Consider the following 15,631-nt stretch of genomic DNA (forward strand, 5'->3'; position numbering starts at 1 on the left):
TACAAATGAGACCAACTTTAATTGTTTCGCCATGGATAGATGTCATGTTCTTTTTTCGTTTTAAGTTGCTTCAAGCCAAAGGCCAGAGTAGACAATTTGGCCTTTCAAAGATGTTTATAGTGCACACACACAATAGAAAGTTATTAAAACTCGTTGACAAATAAAAAAATTTTACTCAGCTGTTTGCTATACACTACCTATGTTATTATGCCTTAGAATAGAGTATCAACCATGACATAATTACCAACCATGACATTATTACAGCGGAGTATCATTTTTTCTCGCAAAGTGCACAATCTTTCAAAGTGTTTTGGTTGTGTGTGTGTGTGTACTTTAGTTAAGAACCATACACACGCAAACAGCGAGAAAAGGCGCGAACTACTTCCGTACACAAAATCAGAGGTGCACTAATCACCGATTTTGACAGATATGCAGTGGACAACTGTCATTACCTGTAAATGAATATATCTTGGTACCAACAGTTATACCAACACAGGTAGTGTACAGCAAACAGCTGAGTACAATTTTTTCATTTCTCAACGAGCTTTAACAACTTTCTGTTGTGTGTGTGCATTATAAGCTGTATTTTTTTCAGCAGGTGCAGGTGCAGTGCATTGAAATACGATGGCTTAAATTATCTAATCTCCCCTTTGGGTTGACGCAACTTTAAAAGACAAAAAAGAACATGACATCTGTCTGTTTACGAGTTTTGGTTGTGTGTGTGTGATTTATAGTTATAGACAATAACACACAACACCAACAAAAAATGGCGCGAACTGATAATATACCCTAAATCAGAGTTGCACTAAATACTAAAGAACTACTTGTTTTTACTTTAAAATTTGTGGCATGTGTTTTTTGTCCTATCCAGTGTATTTCAGATGTTCTGGATAGAATTTCACTGTAACGTTGTAATAGTTAGTTATCAATATAATGCGATAACAGAAAATAATAATCGTTAAATCGTAACTTGACTGTTTAATATTGACAGAGAAGGCCACCGAGGTTAGTATGTCCGCCGAACGCCTGGGTTCAAATCTCTGCGAAGACATCAGATAAATTTTCAGCGGTGGATATCTTCTTACTAATGCTGGCTACAAAACAAACATTTGTTTATTTTTGTTTTCAAACTCACTTTAATTAATTGTAGTACAATAAATCGTCCAGTTAGCATGTGTCATCTCTAATAGTAAAATAGCGAGAAAAATACATCCCTAAAAGCAACTGCAGCCAACTTCAGTCTGTTGTTTGACAACTGCAGCGAGTAAATTGACGGAAGTTACTGTTCAGTGGTTCACCTTTACTTCCTTTTCTGTCAAAATAATTGACTAAGGTTGGTGTATTTTTTGATAGTCTGTTTAATAAATACGAAAATAATGCCAGAAGACGTAGAAAAAACTAAAAAATGTGAATAAGAACTTAAAATCTATACGGAAATGTATGATTAAGTGAAGAGGTTTTGTAAAATGCATTGTTAATGGAACAAGATGTTGAATGATTAAATTACAAAAAAAGAGAAAAAATCCCCCCGGCCAAGCAGTATATAAAAGAGCCCTAAAACAAAGTGTTTTTATTGAAATTGGAAAAATCTTAATGGCATTAGTTTTTTGTTTTGTTTTGTGCTGTTCAAATGGTTAACTCAAAAGTTTGTTTTTGTTTTCTCCTTTGATGGTTGGTGTTGCTCTTTAGATGATTGGCTCCAAGATTATCAAGCCCGGTGGCGCTGAGCCCGATGACTTTGAGAAATCTATTGCTCAAGCTCTTGTTGAGCTCGAGGCCAACAGTGACCTCAAGCCATACTTGAGAGATTTGCACATTACACGTGCCCGTGAAATTGAATTTGGCACCAAGAAGGTGAGTGTATTTACTACTAATCGAAAGGAAGGCAAGTGTTGTTAATATCTTTTGTTTTGCATTTTAGGCTGTCATCATCTATGTTCCCATTCCCCAACAGAAGGTTTTCCAAAAGATCCAAATCATTTTGGTCCGTGAATTGGAGAAGAAATTCTCCGGCAAACACGTCGTTGTTGTTGGTGAACGCAAAATTTTGCCTAAGCCCACCCGCAAGGCCAGAAACCCTTTGAAACAAAAGCGTCCACGTTCCCGCACTTTGACTGCTGTCTACGATGCCATCTTGGAGGATTTGGTCTTCCCTGCTGAAATCGTTGGCAAGCGTATCCGCGTCAAGTTGGATGGCTCCCAATTGATTAAGGTGCACTTGGACAAGAACCAACAAACCACCATTGAACACAAAGTGAGTAAAGTGAATAATTTAACGATGGAAAAGTTTAGTGCATAGAGATGTGGGTATAGGTTTAAGTTTTTGGATAGAAGTTTTATTGAAATGACAACAACAAACAAAGATTTTTTTGGGTCTGTATTTAATGAAGTTGTCAAAATTAGCAAATCCGACGTAGAAGTATATCTGAAATGCCTTGGTGCCAGATACACAAATCTGAAGTGCAAATGCTAGAAGGCGCCCCCTAGAGACTAAAAACTAAAATTTTTTGATTACCACTTCCACGCTGTACTCTCGGTTATGGTAGACATATTTTCCTAACAGGGTGCTGTTGCTGTGTTAACCAAATATTTGCATGTGGAGGTAACGACCCTCTTCGTGATCCTAAAGATGAGCAAGCTCGTTTCGGCCCATGGGACCGGGACCGATCGCCGCGGGGAAGTGATGATCATTGTTTATTTAAAGGCGCCAATAACTAGCCTTGTAATAAAGACCATCATAGCCACACGCAGTTTAAAGCGAGGACCGGTGTCACTCAGTCTCTCAATTAGCACTGCGATGGCAGTTGCAGCTACTCCATATGGGTCTTTCCACTATCCGCAACCTGTGGACGCGACCGGTATCTCTCAGCTAAGCTTTTTATGATAACGATGAACACCACATAAATCGGAGCTCAGAGTTTCAACCTGTGTGGTGCTCACTGTCCCACGCAAGCACGTTTTTGCATTCGAAGGAGTTTATGACACCCCCGTCAGATCCATCCCGTCCCAACAACAAATCTCAGGATATCTCCCAGAGGTACGTTCGCAAGGTCAGAACCGCGTCCTCAGAAAGGAGATCATGCGTCCCTGCAGACCCGAGCATGAACATAGCATGTGCTCGATAGTCTTATCCTCATGAAGGCACGTGTCCGGTTATGATCGCTCTTATCGAACGCCAGTAACTCCCTCGTCCTCCTCCGGTCAACGACAGGCTAGAGCGCTGAGTTCAATATTGCCACCGACGCTGCTCTTGCCATCTCTTCTACTTTGTTCAGTAGCTCGACAAATGGCACGAAGGCGAGACGGTTGACTGATCCGCCCGGCGCAGACGAATCCTTTCTGGTGCATTTATCCGCCCCTTATTTCCTGGCATCCCCTCATGTCGGTGAATGTTTGTTAGCGTCACATCGTGGACTCCAAACAACGTGCACAGGCATCTCGACCTCACCCTCCTCAAATTCTAGGGCTTGAGCGCCACTATAATGTCCACATAAATCCTGATTTTCGAGGGCGGTAAATCCCTTACAAGAATTTTGCGGCTACTGTAATGGCACAGATCTCAGCCTAAAAGGCCGGTCACTCTTCCGGCTGTCTAGAGACATACCTATATTGAGTGCGTCGGAGTAGACCCTCCAATCCAGTCCCTGACTCCATCTTGGAGCCGTCCGAAGATCGAGGTCTAAGCCTCCTCAAACACAGTTTTAGCCTTCCAGCATGCCGAGCTCCCTCAGCCTAGACACGACGTTGGCGTCGCTGTTCCGAAAATTGGCACTAATGGGCTGCATATCCCGCTTCGCTTTCCGACCTGCCAGCGGTGTGGATCGCAATGCCCCTGTGACATAGATGCAGGCCAGTATCTGGACCATTTCCCTCGTACGAGGCTTCTTTTTCCACAACTCTCCAACAGTTCTTCATAGGTCAGCACTGGTCTCGCAAAGCCTGTATACATCCAATACATCATCTCCCTCAGTCTATGCGCGACTTTGGCGGCGCAGTTCCGTAAATAGGCCCCAATGAGCTGCATATTCAGCACCGCTTCCAGACCTGTCTGCGGTGCGGATCTCAGTGCCTCTGTGAACCAGATGCAGGCCAGTCTCTGGTCCTTCTCGAATTCTGGTCTTACAAAGGCCGTATACATCTAATAAATCATCTCCCTCAGTCTAAGCGCGACTTTGGCGGCGCAGTTCCGTAAATAGGCCCCAATGAGCTGCATATACAGCATCGCTTCCAGACCTGTCTGCGGCGCGTATCTCACTGCCCCTGTGACCCAGATGCAGGCCAGTCTCTTGACCGAACATCCTCCTACTGAAGGAAAAAGATCACAATGCCTTATGGCCTCTTTCCTTGGTATGCCTCCTCCAGGACAAATTCGTATCAAGGACTATGTTTAGGTACTTCGCCTCCTTTGACAGCTGCAGGGTGATCCCGTCCAAGGACGGGATCTGCACTCCGGTATCGTTTGTCTGTTCATGAAGAGCAACAGCTCCATGTTTCTTGGTCTTCAAACCATTTCTGGTAGCTCATCTCGACAATCTCCCCAGTGAACCTTCCATGATCTATGATTAGCAGATCGTCGACAGAAACTTGTCTCGGAACAGCAACACGACATCGGCCGTATAAGCGACAGTCTTCGTGCCATCTCCGCCGAGATCCAAAAGGATTTCATTTATCATGAGGTAACACCGATCAAAGATAACTACGACCACCACAAAGACAGGAACTATGAGCTCCAATCTGAGTGGCTTGCATCATTATCACGAGAAGCTTAGCTGGGAGCTACCGGATCGTCCACAGTGGAATACTCTGTGCGAAGTAATTGTAATTACAGTCGCTGACAATCAGCGGAATTTAGTGAAGATTTTCAGTTAGAGGTCAGGCGACATCGGCTCTCGCTTAAATATTGAGTGCATATAATGCTCGATATGACAAGGCGAGTTATTGGCAAGTTTTAATAACCAATGGCCACCATGTTCCCGCTTGCGCATAGTGCAATGCTCCATGAGTAGAACTTGCAAGGGCAGTTGCGGACAATCAGCGGTATCGAGCGGAGAGTCTCAGTGAGAGCCAGGGCGACACCGGCTCTTGCACAAATATTGAGTGACTATGATGCTCGATATGACAAATCGAGTTATTGGCGCCCTTAAATAACCAATAGCCACCATGTTCCCGCGGCGATACATGCTTTGAACCGGAACGAGCTTGCTTGCTCACCGACAGAAGCTTGGAGATGATAGCCACCTCCACATTAAAATGTGGCTATGACAACAACATGTTCCTGCTTGCTACATTTGGGTTATATGGACCGAAAGGAGCTTGCTCACCTTTATAATAGTTTTATATATCCAACAATATTTCTTATATGAAAGTCTTTTATCATAATTATGTATCACAAATATGTCCTTGTGTTATTTGCTGATTGTTTTTGTGCCAAGATCAGTGATTGTCAAAAAGGACACATAGTAAAACCAATGACTCGTTACTGTTTGAAAGCGGCCAATTTAAAGCCATTTAAACATTTCCATACATTGGTTACATTCATATCAAAACATCTGATAAAAATTTAGGGAATAAAGAACTCTTGTCTTAGCTAAACTGGTAGCATATTTATGAACATTATTATTAGCAATTTATTTATATCCTTAGTATTAACATATGTAGAAACTATGTATTACAAAAGTTTAGTATATTTCTTGCGTCCTTGTGTTAATTGCTGAATTATGACCTCCAGTCACAGTGATCGTCAAAAAGGACACACATTAAACACCAAGTAATACTTTTCCTTTAAAAATCATTCTGTAATTTCTATCAACGAAAGCAAAATCGAAAAGTATTATTATAATGTCATTATATGTTTATTCTGGAGTATATTTCTGGTTCTTATTCCTTTATGTACCGTTCTTGTGTTATTTGTTGATTGTCCTCTTCAAAATCAATGATTGTCAAAAAGAACGCATATTAATTTAGGCAACAACTCGTTATTGTCTGCACTAATCCAGGAAAGTGTAGACATATTCCATTTGTTGTTTACAATTGTACAAGAACTACATATGCTGGTATGACCCTAAGGCCGTCTATTTGCCTCCCATACATGATTTATTACTTCCAAATGTCATGGGACTTCCTACAAAACGGCAGATTAAATAAATTTTAAAATTTTTTATAATTGTCCTGTAAATTTTTCAAAGGGATAATTTAATTTTAAATTTTAATAACTGTTTAAATTTATTGGTGCTTACTTTGTAGCCGTCTATTTGCCTCCTGTACACGATTTTTACATTCAAGTTGTATGGGACTTCCTACAAAACGGCAGAGTAAACTATTTTTAAATTATATCATAATTTTCTTTGATATTTATGAAAGGAATTTCATTTTAAAATTAAACAAGAATTTCTGTTTATTTTTATTAATTTTAGTATTCCTATTTATTTCCTTATATTTATTTTATTATAAATAATTTTGTTTTTAATTTTATACATTTTTTTTTAATTTCAAACCCCTCACTATTTGCTCATTTTTAATAATTCTTCCTTTATTCCATTTCAGGTTGACACCTTCACCTCGGTCTACAAGAAACTTACTGGCCGCGATGTCACCTTCGAATTCCCCGACAACTATTTGACCATGTAAACTGTCAATAAATTATTTTTATAGTCCAAAAACAAACAAAAGTTGTTACACGTGTGTCACTTGTTTATTGTGTGAACGAAAACAAAACAAAAATTGTATAAAAGGGGCTTAAGAACAGAAGGAGTGTAGTAAAGGAAGTCGTAATGTTTTGTAAAAACTTCTGAAATTCAGAAGATTTTGTACAAACCAAAAGAAACCACAAAACATTAAAAAATAAAACAAAAAAAAAAAACTTTTACAAAAACTTGTAAAACAAAACATAATTTGGTTTTCATTTTAAACATACTAACAAGTCGGGCCGAAACTTTGGTACTCCCTCCATCATGGATACTGCTAAATATTTACACAAATTAACCCACAATCCCATGGCAGCCGGTTGTACATACCGTATTGGCACGATGGACTCCTTCATCTGCAAGGGCTGCCCGCCTCAGTGTACAACACACTGCTACTACAACAAATTAACCCAGTTATTATCAAAGAGTTTAAAGTTTAAAGTGTAGTTTAAAGAGTTTAAATTGGAAAATGATCAAGTATTCAGGGGGAACGGATTCCCATACCAAATTTCTATGTAATTGAATAAATTTGGGACTCGTGAACTCAAATCCCGAGATAGATTTAAATAGGAGTTATATCTGTTAATGGAATTAACTGGTCGGGATTTAATGTAGCTGTTGGAAGTAGAGCTGGCAAACAATCGATAATCGCAACATTCGATATTTTCGATAATTTTAATAATAAATATCGATACTTTCGTTAATTTCCCATCACCTGTATTTCAAACGAAAATGAGAAGTTAACTTCTTGAGATCGCTATATATGGAAGCAATATCAATCCACAGACCAAATAAAACCAAGGTTAATAAAGTCAGTTAGAAGTCATGAAAGAAATCATTGCACAAAATGTTAATCTAATGCGCCTTCTATAGGCGCAATGTATGTTGAAGGATACATTCAGTGTCGGATTGCTTATTTTTGTATAATTTAAAAAAAAATTACTTTTGCGGTAGTATCCATCGGAAAAATATCAATCGATATTCAGTCAAAAAATTAATATCGATAGGGCCATCGATATTTTGCCAGCTCTAGTTGGAAGGCATACACGTAAAGAAATCATCCCCAAAGACGTACACAAATAAAAAGTATCCGTGGAAAATGTCAAGTGGATATTCGTCGACCGCTATCGGGAGATACGAAGAGACGGACATGGTTGGATCGATCAAGAATGCACTTTAAAGGATCAGATCAGTATTTGGAAGTGGTACAAAAGGAAAGAATCTTGTCAGTATACCTCTATCTACCTATTCTATGGTAAAGGGTGATTTTTTTGAGGTTAGGATTTTCATGCATTAGTATTTGACAGATCACGTGGGATTTCAGACATGGTGTCAAAGAGAAAGATGCTCAGTATGCCTTGACATTTCATCATGAATAGACTTACTAACGAGCAACGCTTGCAAATCATTGAATTTTATTACCAAAATCAGTGTTCGGTTCGAAATGTGTTCATTCACCGTAACGTTGCGTCCAACAGCATCTTTGAAAAATACGGTCCAATGATTCCACCAGCGTACAAACCACACCAAACAGTGCATTTTTCGGGATGCATGGGCAGTTCTTGAACGGCTTCTGGTTGCTCTTCACTCCAAATGCGGCAATTTTGCTTATTTACGTAGCCATTCAACCAGAAATGAGCCTCATCGCTGAACGGTGAATGAACACATTTCGAACCGAACACTGATTTTGGTAATAAAATTCAATGATTTGCAAGCGTTGCTCGTTAGTAAGTCTATTCATGATGAAATGTCAAAGCATACTGAGCATCTTTCTCTTTGACACCATGTCTGAAATCCCACGTGATCTGTCAAATACTAATGCATGAAAATCCTAACCTCAAAAAAATCACCCTTTATAAAATAAAAATAAAGAAAAACATACCAGAGTGTCTTCTCCGGACGCTTCTAGTCCGTGCCGGCATTGAATTGAACCCCGGACCCTGGTTCTGCTCGGTTTGCCGGAACCGCCTTCATCATCGGTCGGTGTCGGTGAGGTGTAACCGGAGCATGGAGTATGTACATTTCCGATCTTACTCTGAGCTTACATCATTACGGGAGTATAGTTGTAGTTGTTGTAGCCACATTCACATGTGGAGGTGGCGATACCCGTTAAACTCTGCTAGCTGAGCAGGGAAAAAGGGTGGCCATTGGTTATTTAAAGGCGCCTATAACTCGCTTTGTGATATCGAGCATCATAGGCGCTCAATATTTGTGCAAGAGCCGGTGCCGGTGAGAGACTGTCCGCTCGATACCGCTGATTGCCCGCGACTGCTGTTGCAACTCCTCCGTATGGAGTATTCCACTACCCGCAACCTGTGGACGCGCCCGGTAGCTCGCAGCTAAGCTTCTCGCGACAGCACTGAACACCACGCAGATCGAATCTCATTGTTCCAGCCTGTGTGGTACTCACAGCTATCCCGTGGCTAGATACGCGGTTTGGATATCGGGTGGCCTAGTACAACTCCATCTTTCAAATTTATATCGAATGGTATCGAAAGGTGGTCTCATTTATACAACAACCACAAATCATATGGTGCAACCCTCCATCTTGTCATCAAACTGATCTACGTTTTGCCAACACACACAAAGAAATGTGTGTGCGTGTGTGTATAGGTGTGCGTACATTAGCAGAGAATATGCGTGAAAGAAGAAAACAACAAAGAGAATGCAAACAAAAACATAACATCTTAATACCGTCAAAGGTAGCCGGCTGTTAACAGCTATTCGCGTGAGACCACCTTTTTAAATCCGCCTTGGCTCTATTCGTATTCGACGTACATAAGACAAGTCTTATGAATACAGAAAGTGACAGCTCATTTGACATGTCCTATCGTCGAATGGCAGCTTTAGCCCGTTGTCAAACCCGGACTTCTTACTTTAGCATGGTAAAATTTCTGTTTGCAACACCTCGAAATATGCGCCTAAGACTCCATAAAGTATATATTCATGATCGTCATGACATTTTAGCCGATCTAGCCATGTACGTCCGTCTGTCCGCTAACTTTCGAAGGAGAAAGACCAGGCGCTTGAAATTTTACACAAATAATTCCTATTAGTGTAGGTCGGTTGGGATTGTAAATCGGTCCAAGTTTTGATATAGCTGTCATATAAACCGGTCTTGGGTCTTGACTTCTTGAGCCTCTAGAGGACGCTATTCTTATCGAATTTGGCTGAAATTTGGCACGTGGTGTTTTGCTGTCATTTCCAACGACTGCTCTGAGTATGGTTTAAATCGGTTCATAAACTGATATAGCTACCATATAAATCGATCTCCCGATAAGAATTCTTGAGCTGCTGGAGGTCGCAGTTCTTAAACGATTTGGTTGAAATTTTGCACTCATCGTTGAGGAATGCCTTCTAACAACTATGCCAAGTATGGTCTAAATCAGTCCATAACCTGATGTAGCTGCCATATAATCCGATCTTCCGATTAGACTTCTTGAGCCTCTAAAGGCCGCAATTCTTATCCAATGACTTACCAACAACTGTGCCAATTTTGGTTTAAATCGGTTGATAACCGAATATAGCTGCCGTTTACTGGAGAGAGGGCTCTATTTTTTTACTCGATTTGCCTGAAATTTAGGAGGTGCTATTCTTCTATGACTTCTACCAGCCATGACATGTACGATCCATATCGGTTAATAACTTGATGTAGCTCATTTATATATATTGAAAAGGCCATTCAAGGAACTTGCGAAATGCAATCCATGGTGGAGGGTATATTAACACGCTTCTATTTGTTTTGTTATACCCTGCACCACTATTGTGGTACAGGGTATTATAACTTAGTGAATTAGTTTGTAACACCCAAAAGGAAGAGAGGTAGACCCATTGATAAGTATACTGATCGACTCACAATCACTTTCTGAATCGATTTAGCTTTGTCCGTCTGTCTGTCCATGTTAATTTGTGTACAAAGTACAGATGGCAGTTTTCATCCGATCGTCTTCAAATTTGGTACAGGCATGTTTTTTTGCCTAGAGACGAAGCCTATTGAAATTGGAAAAAATCGGTTCAGATCTGGATATAGCTCCCATATAAATGTTCGTCCGATTTTCTGTAATAATTCAATAAATTGTAAACCGATTCTCTCGAAATTTGGCAGGAAGGATTTTCATTTGACTCTCGACATATCTGGTGGAAATCGGTTCAGATTTAGATAAAGATTTATATCGCCCGATTTTAACTTCTAGAGTCACAGCTAGCGCATTTATTGACTCATCTTGCCAAAATTTTGCAAAACGCTTTCCTCGACGACTACCACAGTATCTGAGGAGTTTGCTCGAAATCAGTTCAGATTTAGGTATAGCTCTCATATACATGTTCGTCCGATTTTAAGAAATATTGCAAAAAACTGCTCATTTGTTAACTGATTCTGTCGAAATTTTGCAGGAAGGTTTTTCTTATGACTCTCAATATTACTGGTGAATTTAATAGAAAACGGATCAGATATAGATATAGCAGTCATATATGTATATCGCCAGATTTTCACACCAAGAGCCACTGCAAGCGCATTATTTGACCAATCTTGCCAAAATTTTGCACAACGCTTTCCTGAGAAGTTTGCTCAAAATCGATTCAGAATTAGATATAGCGCCCATATACATATATGTTCCTCAGATTTTGAGTAATTTGCCATAATGTTGTTTGCTCGCCGAGGTCCATCAAAATTGGTTCAGAATTGGATATAGGTCCCACATTGTACTTATATGATAGGTGTAGGGTATTATACACTCGGCACCGCCCGACTTTTGCCCTTCTTTACTGGTTTTATTTGTTGTTATGTAGTCCCATGTTTCGGTCCCTTCAAGTCGCCTAATTTATAAGCGGGCCGAGAAGCAAAGCAAAGCCTCATCGAAGGCCATCAGATTTATAAGGCAAGATCTGCGTCAATCAATGTAAAGTAGCTTTGCCATAAGGATATTGTTTTAATTGCTTGGCAGAATCTCACAAGCGGAAGGACTATGGGAGCCGAAAGAATTTCTTGGAGTTCATTCGATGAGCATCTTACTAAACTTCATCCTCACCATACTCTATTACACCATCACCATACTCTATTACACCATCACCATACTCTACTTTACCCTCCCCATACTCAACATCACCATACTCTACTGCCGTGGCGAAACAAGTAAAGGTGGTCTCATTTGTACAACAACCACAAACCATATGGTGCAATTCGCCATTTGCCATCAAGCTGATCGACGTTTTGCCAACACACACAAAGAAATTTGTGTACGTGTGTGTGAACGTGTGCGTACATGAGCAGAAAATATGCGAGAAAGAAGATAACAACAAAGAGAATACAAACAAAAATCTGACATCTTAATACCGGCAAACATGGCCGGCTGTTAACAGCTGTTTGCGTGAGACCACCTTTTTAATTCCACTTTGCTCTACTGTCAAAAAGATAAGAGCCTAACGAAAAAAGGAAACAAAAAATAGTTTCGGTTTAAACCGAAGGCAATATTGACTTTCGAATTAAAATTTGAAATCCAACATTAATTTGAGCTTTATATACCTTATCGTTTTGATAATTGAAATACCATCGGGTATAAATAAAATAAATTGACATGGTTTTTAATTTATTTAATTTTTATTTAAAATATTTCTTAAATTAAGCCTTTAATTTAGCCCACTTTGATATCTGAAATCAGAAAATGTTCTTTTAATGTTAGCACACAAAATCTTTTGAGTTCACTCACTTATGTGTGTTCTGATGTTAACGTTCGGTCTCAATTGGGGTTTCGGTTTGGGTTTGGGTTTAGGTTTATGTTTTTTACTTTTGCCTGCCACCGCTGGATCTCCAAACAGGGCAACTACGATAAAACATATTAAAAGTAACTTAGAAATTTTAAAAAAATTCATTCCGTCTTATTCTATGGTTGTAGTTTAAATGAAATTGATAATTAAATAAAGAATTGATTTGATCTCATATTTGATCTCGCGTTTGTTATTCCCCCAAACAATTTTAATGGGGATTTTTTAAAGATCTTCGTCGCAGAATAAGAAAAAAAACATTGATAACAAAAATGTGGTTGTGGTTAATTCATTAATGATCATCTCTGCAGCTCTTCCGGCGGTTTTTTATATTTAAATTTTAATATATATTAGGGAAGGTCGGATTTTTTTTGGAAAATAATTTGATATTTGTAATATTTAGTTATATTTCGAAATGAACTTTAACCTTTTGAGAACCAGCAGTATCAATTATGAGTAGAGGAACTTTTTTACCAAATAAATTTAAAAAATGGTTTCATCTCATACATCAACTCACTTTTAATGAAAGTTTTTATTAAAAAAAAGCACAATCTTTAAGAGTTCTCATAGAATTTTTTTGAAAAAGGTTTTTACTTATATAGCCATTGGGTTTGGAAATCTGCTTTTGCGAACTGTAACGACAGGTTTTCCTTAGCGCTGGGGTAAGCTCGCCGGGGTCGACGATTAGTCACAGAAATTTATTGATAGTGAGACAGAAAGAGAAAGACCAGAGTGGCCTGGTTACTACTTATTTTTAGGAGAATATAGATCAAATCTGTTGGGCGTTGATCCAGGCTTCCGAGACAATTGAGTAGGCTTTCTTCCTAAGATGTCTGGAGATTGGTGATAGAGACCTTGGTAAGTACTCTATCTCGGAGGGCTCCTCTCGGTGGGTTCACGGTGGAACTTTCGGGGATGTCGGGAATAGAGACCTTGATAAATACTCTAGCAGGACTCGAAAAGGCAGCGGGGTTGAACGGCTCGGCTCAAGGAGTGGAAATCAAGGGAACATGGGATAAATCTGTGGGCATTAGGGTTGAATGCTACAACGCAAGACCTTAATAAGTACTCACTCAAGGACAAGGAGGAAAACTACGGCAAGAGACCTTGGTAAGTATTCAAGCAAGGACAATGAGGAAAACTACAGCAAGAGACCTTAGTAAGTACTCAAACCAGGATAATGGGGGGAACTACTGTAAGGATTCTACAGGATAGTCAGGAGACCGTGGATAGTAATCCAGCAAGAATATGCTAGGATTATGCGGGATAGGCAGGAGACCGTGGTAATTACTCCCGTGAGGATACGAAAGGATTCTACAGGATAGGCTGGAGCCATAGTAAGTACTCCCGTAAGGATACGCAAGGATTCTATAGGATAGGCAGGAGACCGTGGTAAGTACTCCAGTGAGGAAATGAAAGGATTCTAAAAGATATGCATTAGACCTGGGTAAGTATTCCCGTATGGACACGCAAGGATTCTACAGGATAGGACAGCAGACTGTAGTAAGTACCCCAGTGAGGACATGAAAGGATTCTACAGGATTGACAGAAGACCGTGGTAAGTACTCCCGTGAGGATATGTGAGGATACTACTGGATAGGCAGGAGACTTAGGTAAGTACTCCCGTAAGGATACGCAAGGATACTACAGGGTAGGCAGGAGACCGTGGTAAGTACTCCCGTAAGGACACGTAAGGATTCTACAGGATAGCACAGGAGACCGTGGTAAGTACTCCCGTAAGAATATGAAAGGATTCTACAGGATAGGCAGGAGACCGTGGTAAGTACTCCCTTAAAGATACGCTAGGATTCTACAGGATAGGCAGGAGACCGTGGTAGGATAACTTAAGCACCCAATCAGAATAAGGGAAGGATAAAAGGCTACGTATTATGGAGTCCTCTGTAAGTACTCCAAGGATACTATCGGAATATTAGTACTTTCCGCTGTCCGATTATCACTGGTTCATTGCTACGCAATGACTGCTTGGGTGTCCCCCTTTTATACTTATCGCCAGTGACGAGTTGTATAGGCGTCACGCAAACTATTGCTAACAATGGATAGACACAAGTGTTAAGCTGGCAGAGTTTATTGATAATTCTTTAAAACAAACTTAAACTTCAATGGTGTGAACGAAAATGAGTATGCCGATTTTCGTCGTCACAGAACTCTATATGTGTATAATGTGCTTTAATTTTTAAATCTAATTAAAATCTTAAATAGATCATATTGGTCTATACCACTATTTCGAGGTGCTGTTATGGTGGAAGGTATACAAATATTGTGCCTACCCTTGATCCCTCTTTAAATAAATAAAAACAATTGGTGATTCATTCACAACTTGGTATTTAATCTCCATGAGTTACCCTGTGTGAGTGGAGAATTATTGTAGAGGGTTGTCTTGCACCAAAGCAAATATTTAGTGTGTTCACGAACCGTTGTTAGCTACTAATTTGCCATAGCAGGGTGATTCCAACTGTATTTTTCTTCTTTCAAGAAGCGGCTTCTGAAATCAAATCAGAGGGTGACTACAAATTAAAATAAATGTAAATATGGACGCAAAAAACAAATATTCATTTCAGTCTCAAGTTCCCAGAAAGCATACTAGAAAAAAATACTTTCAATTGTTTGCTGTTCAAAGATTATGAAGTGGGTCTATCGCAATTGGCTCACCTAAAGACGCCTTGGATTATTCCGGAATGTTGGGTGAGACCTTTACAGATGGTCAAACAGATTTGATGTATTGCCACTAGTTTATATCAGCATAAAAATCTAAGACGATGTAGCCATGTCCGTCTGTCTAGCTGTTGAAACTTTGCACAGATTTTTGTTTTTTTCGATAAGCACTTTAAGTTTGGAGATGGGCTATATCGGACTTTATCTTCATATAGCCCCCATATAGACCGATCCGCCGATTTATGGTCTTAGACCCATAAAAGCCACATTTATTATCCGTTTTTGCTGAAATGGGACAGTGTTGTGTTAGACTTTTCGACATCCTTCTTCAATTAGGCTCAGATCGGTCCAGATTTTGATATAGCTGCCATATAGACCGATCTCTCGATTTAAGGTTTTGGACCCATAAAAGGCGCATTTATTGTCCAATGTTATCAAAATTTGGGACTGTGAGATAAGTTAAGATGCTCGACATTTTTCTGCAGTTTGGCTCAGATTGGTCTCTCTTGATTTAA

At 39.6% G+C, this 15,631-nt stretch overlaps 1 protein-coding gene, 1 long non-coding RNA gene and 2 other non-coding genes across 4 annotated transcripts; 3 read left to right on the forward strand and 1 right to left on the reverse strand.

Moving 5' to 3' along the window:
* The first annotated feature begins 1,247 nt into the window (after positions 1–1,247).
* Positions 1,248–6,890, forward strand: LOC106086100 (small ribosomal subunit protein eS7). The gene is made up of 4 exons (XM_013250628.2): positions 1,248–1,333; positions 1,690–1,854; positions 1,922–2,254; positions 6,544–6,890. The coding sequence occupies exons 2-4, from the start codon at positions 1,690–1,692 to the stop codon at positions 6,625–6,627; spliced, it is 582 nt and encodes a 193-aa protein (XP_013106082.1). The 5' UTR covers positions 1,248–1,333; the 3' UTR covers positions 6,628–6,890.
* Positions 5,395–5,537, forward strand: LOC131995394 (small nucleolar RNA psi18S-1377). Its single transcript, XR_009397458.1, has one exon. It is a non-coding gene; the product is annotated as a small nucleolar RNA psi18S-1377 (small nucleolar RNA).
* LOC131995393 (small nucleolar RNA psi18S-1377) lies at positions 5,893–6,032 on the forward strand. Its single transcript, XR_009397457.1, has one exon. It is a non-coding gene; the product is annotated as a small nucleolar RNA psi18S-1377 (small nucleolar RNA).
* Positions 6,891–12,257: 5,367 nt separating the features above from the next.
* Positions 12,258–12,579, reverse strand: LOC131995363 (uncharacterized). Its single transcript, XR_009397422.1, has 2 exons — positions 12,389–12,579; positions 12,258–12,330 (listed from the first exon to the last, which is right to left on the reverse strand). It is a non-coding gene; the product is annotated as an uncharacterized LOC131995363 (long non-coding RNA).
* Between the last annotated feature and the right edge of the window lie 3,052 nt (positions 12,580–15,631).

The sequence above is a fragment of the Stomoxys calcitrans genome, chromosome 2 (genome assembly GCF_963082655.1).
Source record: "Stomoxys calcitrans chromosome 2, idStoCalc2.1, whole genome shotgun sequence".
NCBI classification, from domain to species: Eukaryota; Metazoa; Arthropoda; class Insecta; order Diptera; family Muscidae; genus Stomoxys; species Stomoxys calcitrans.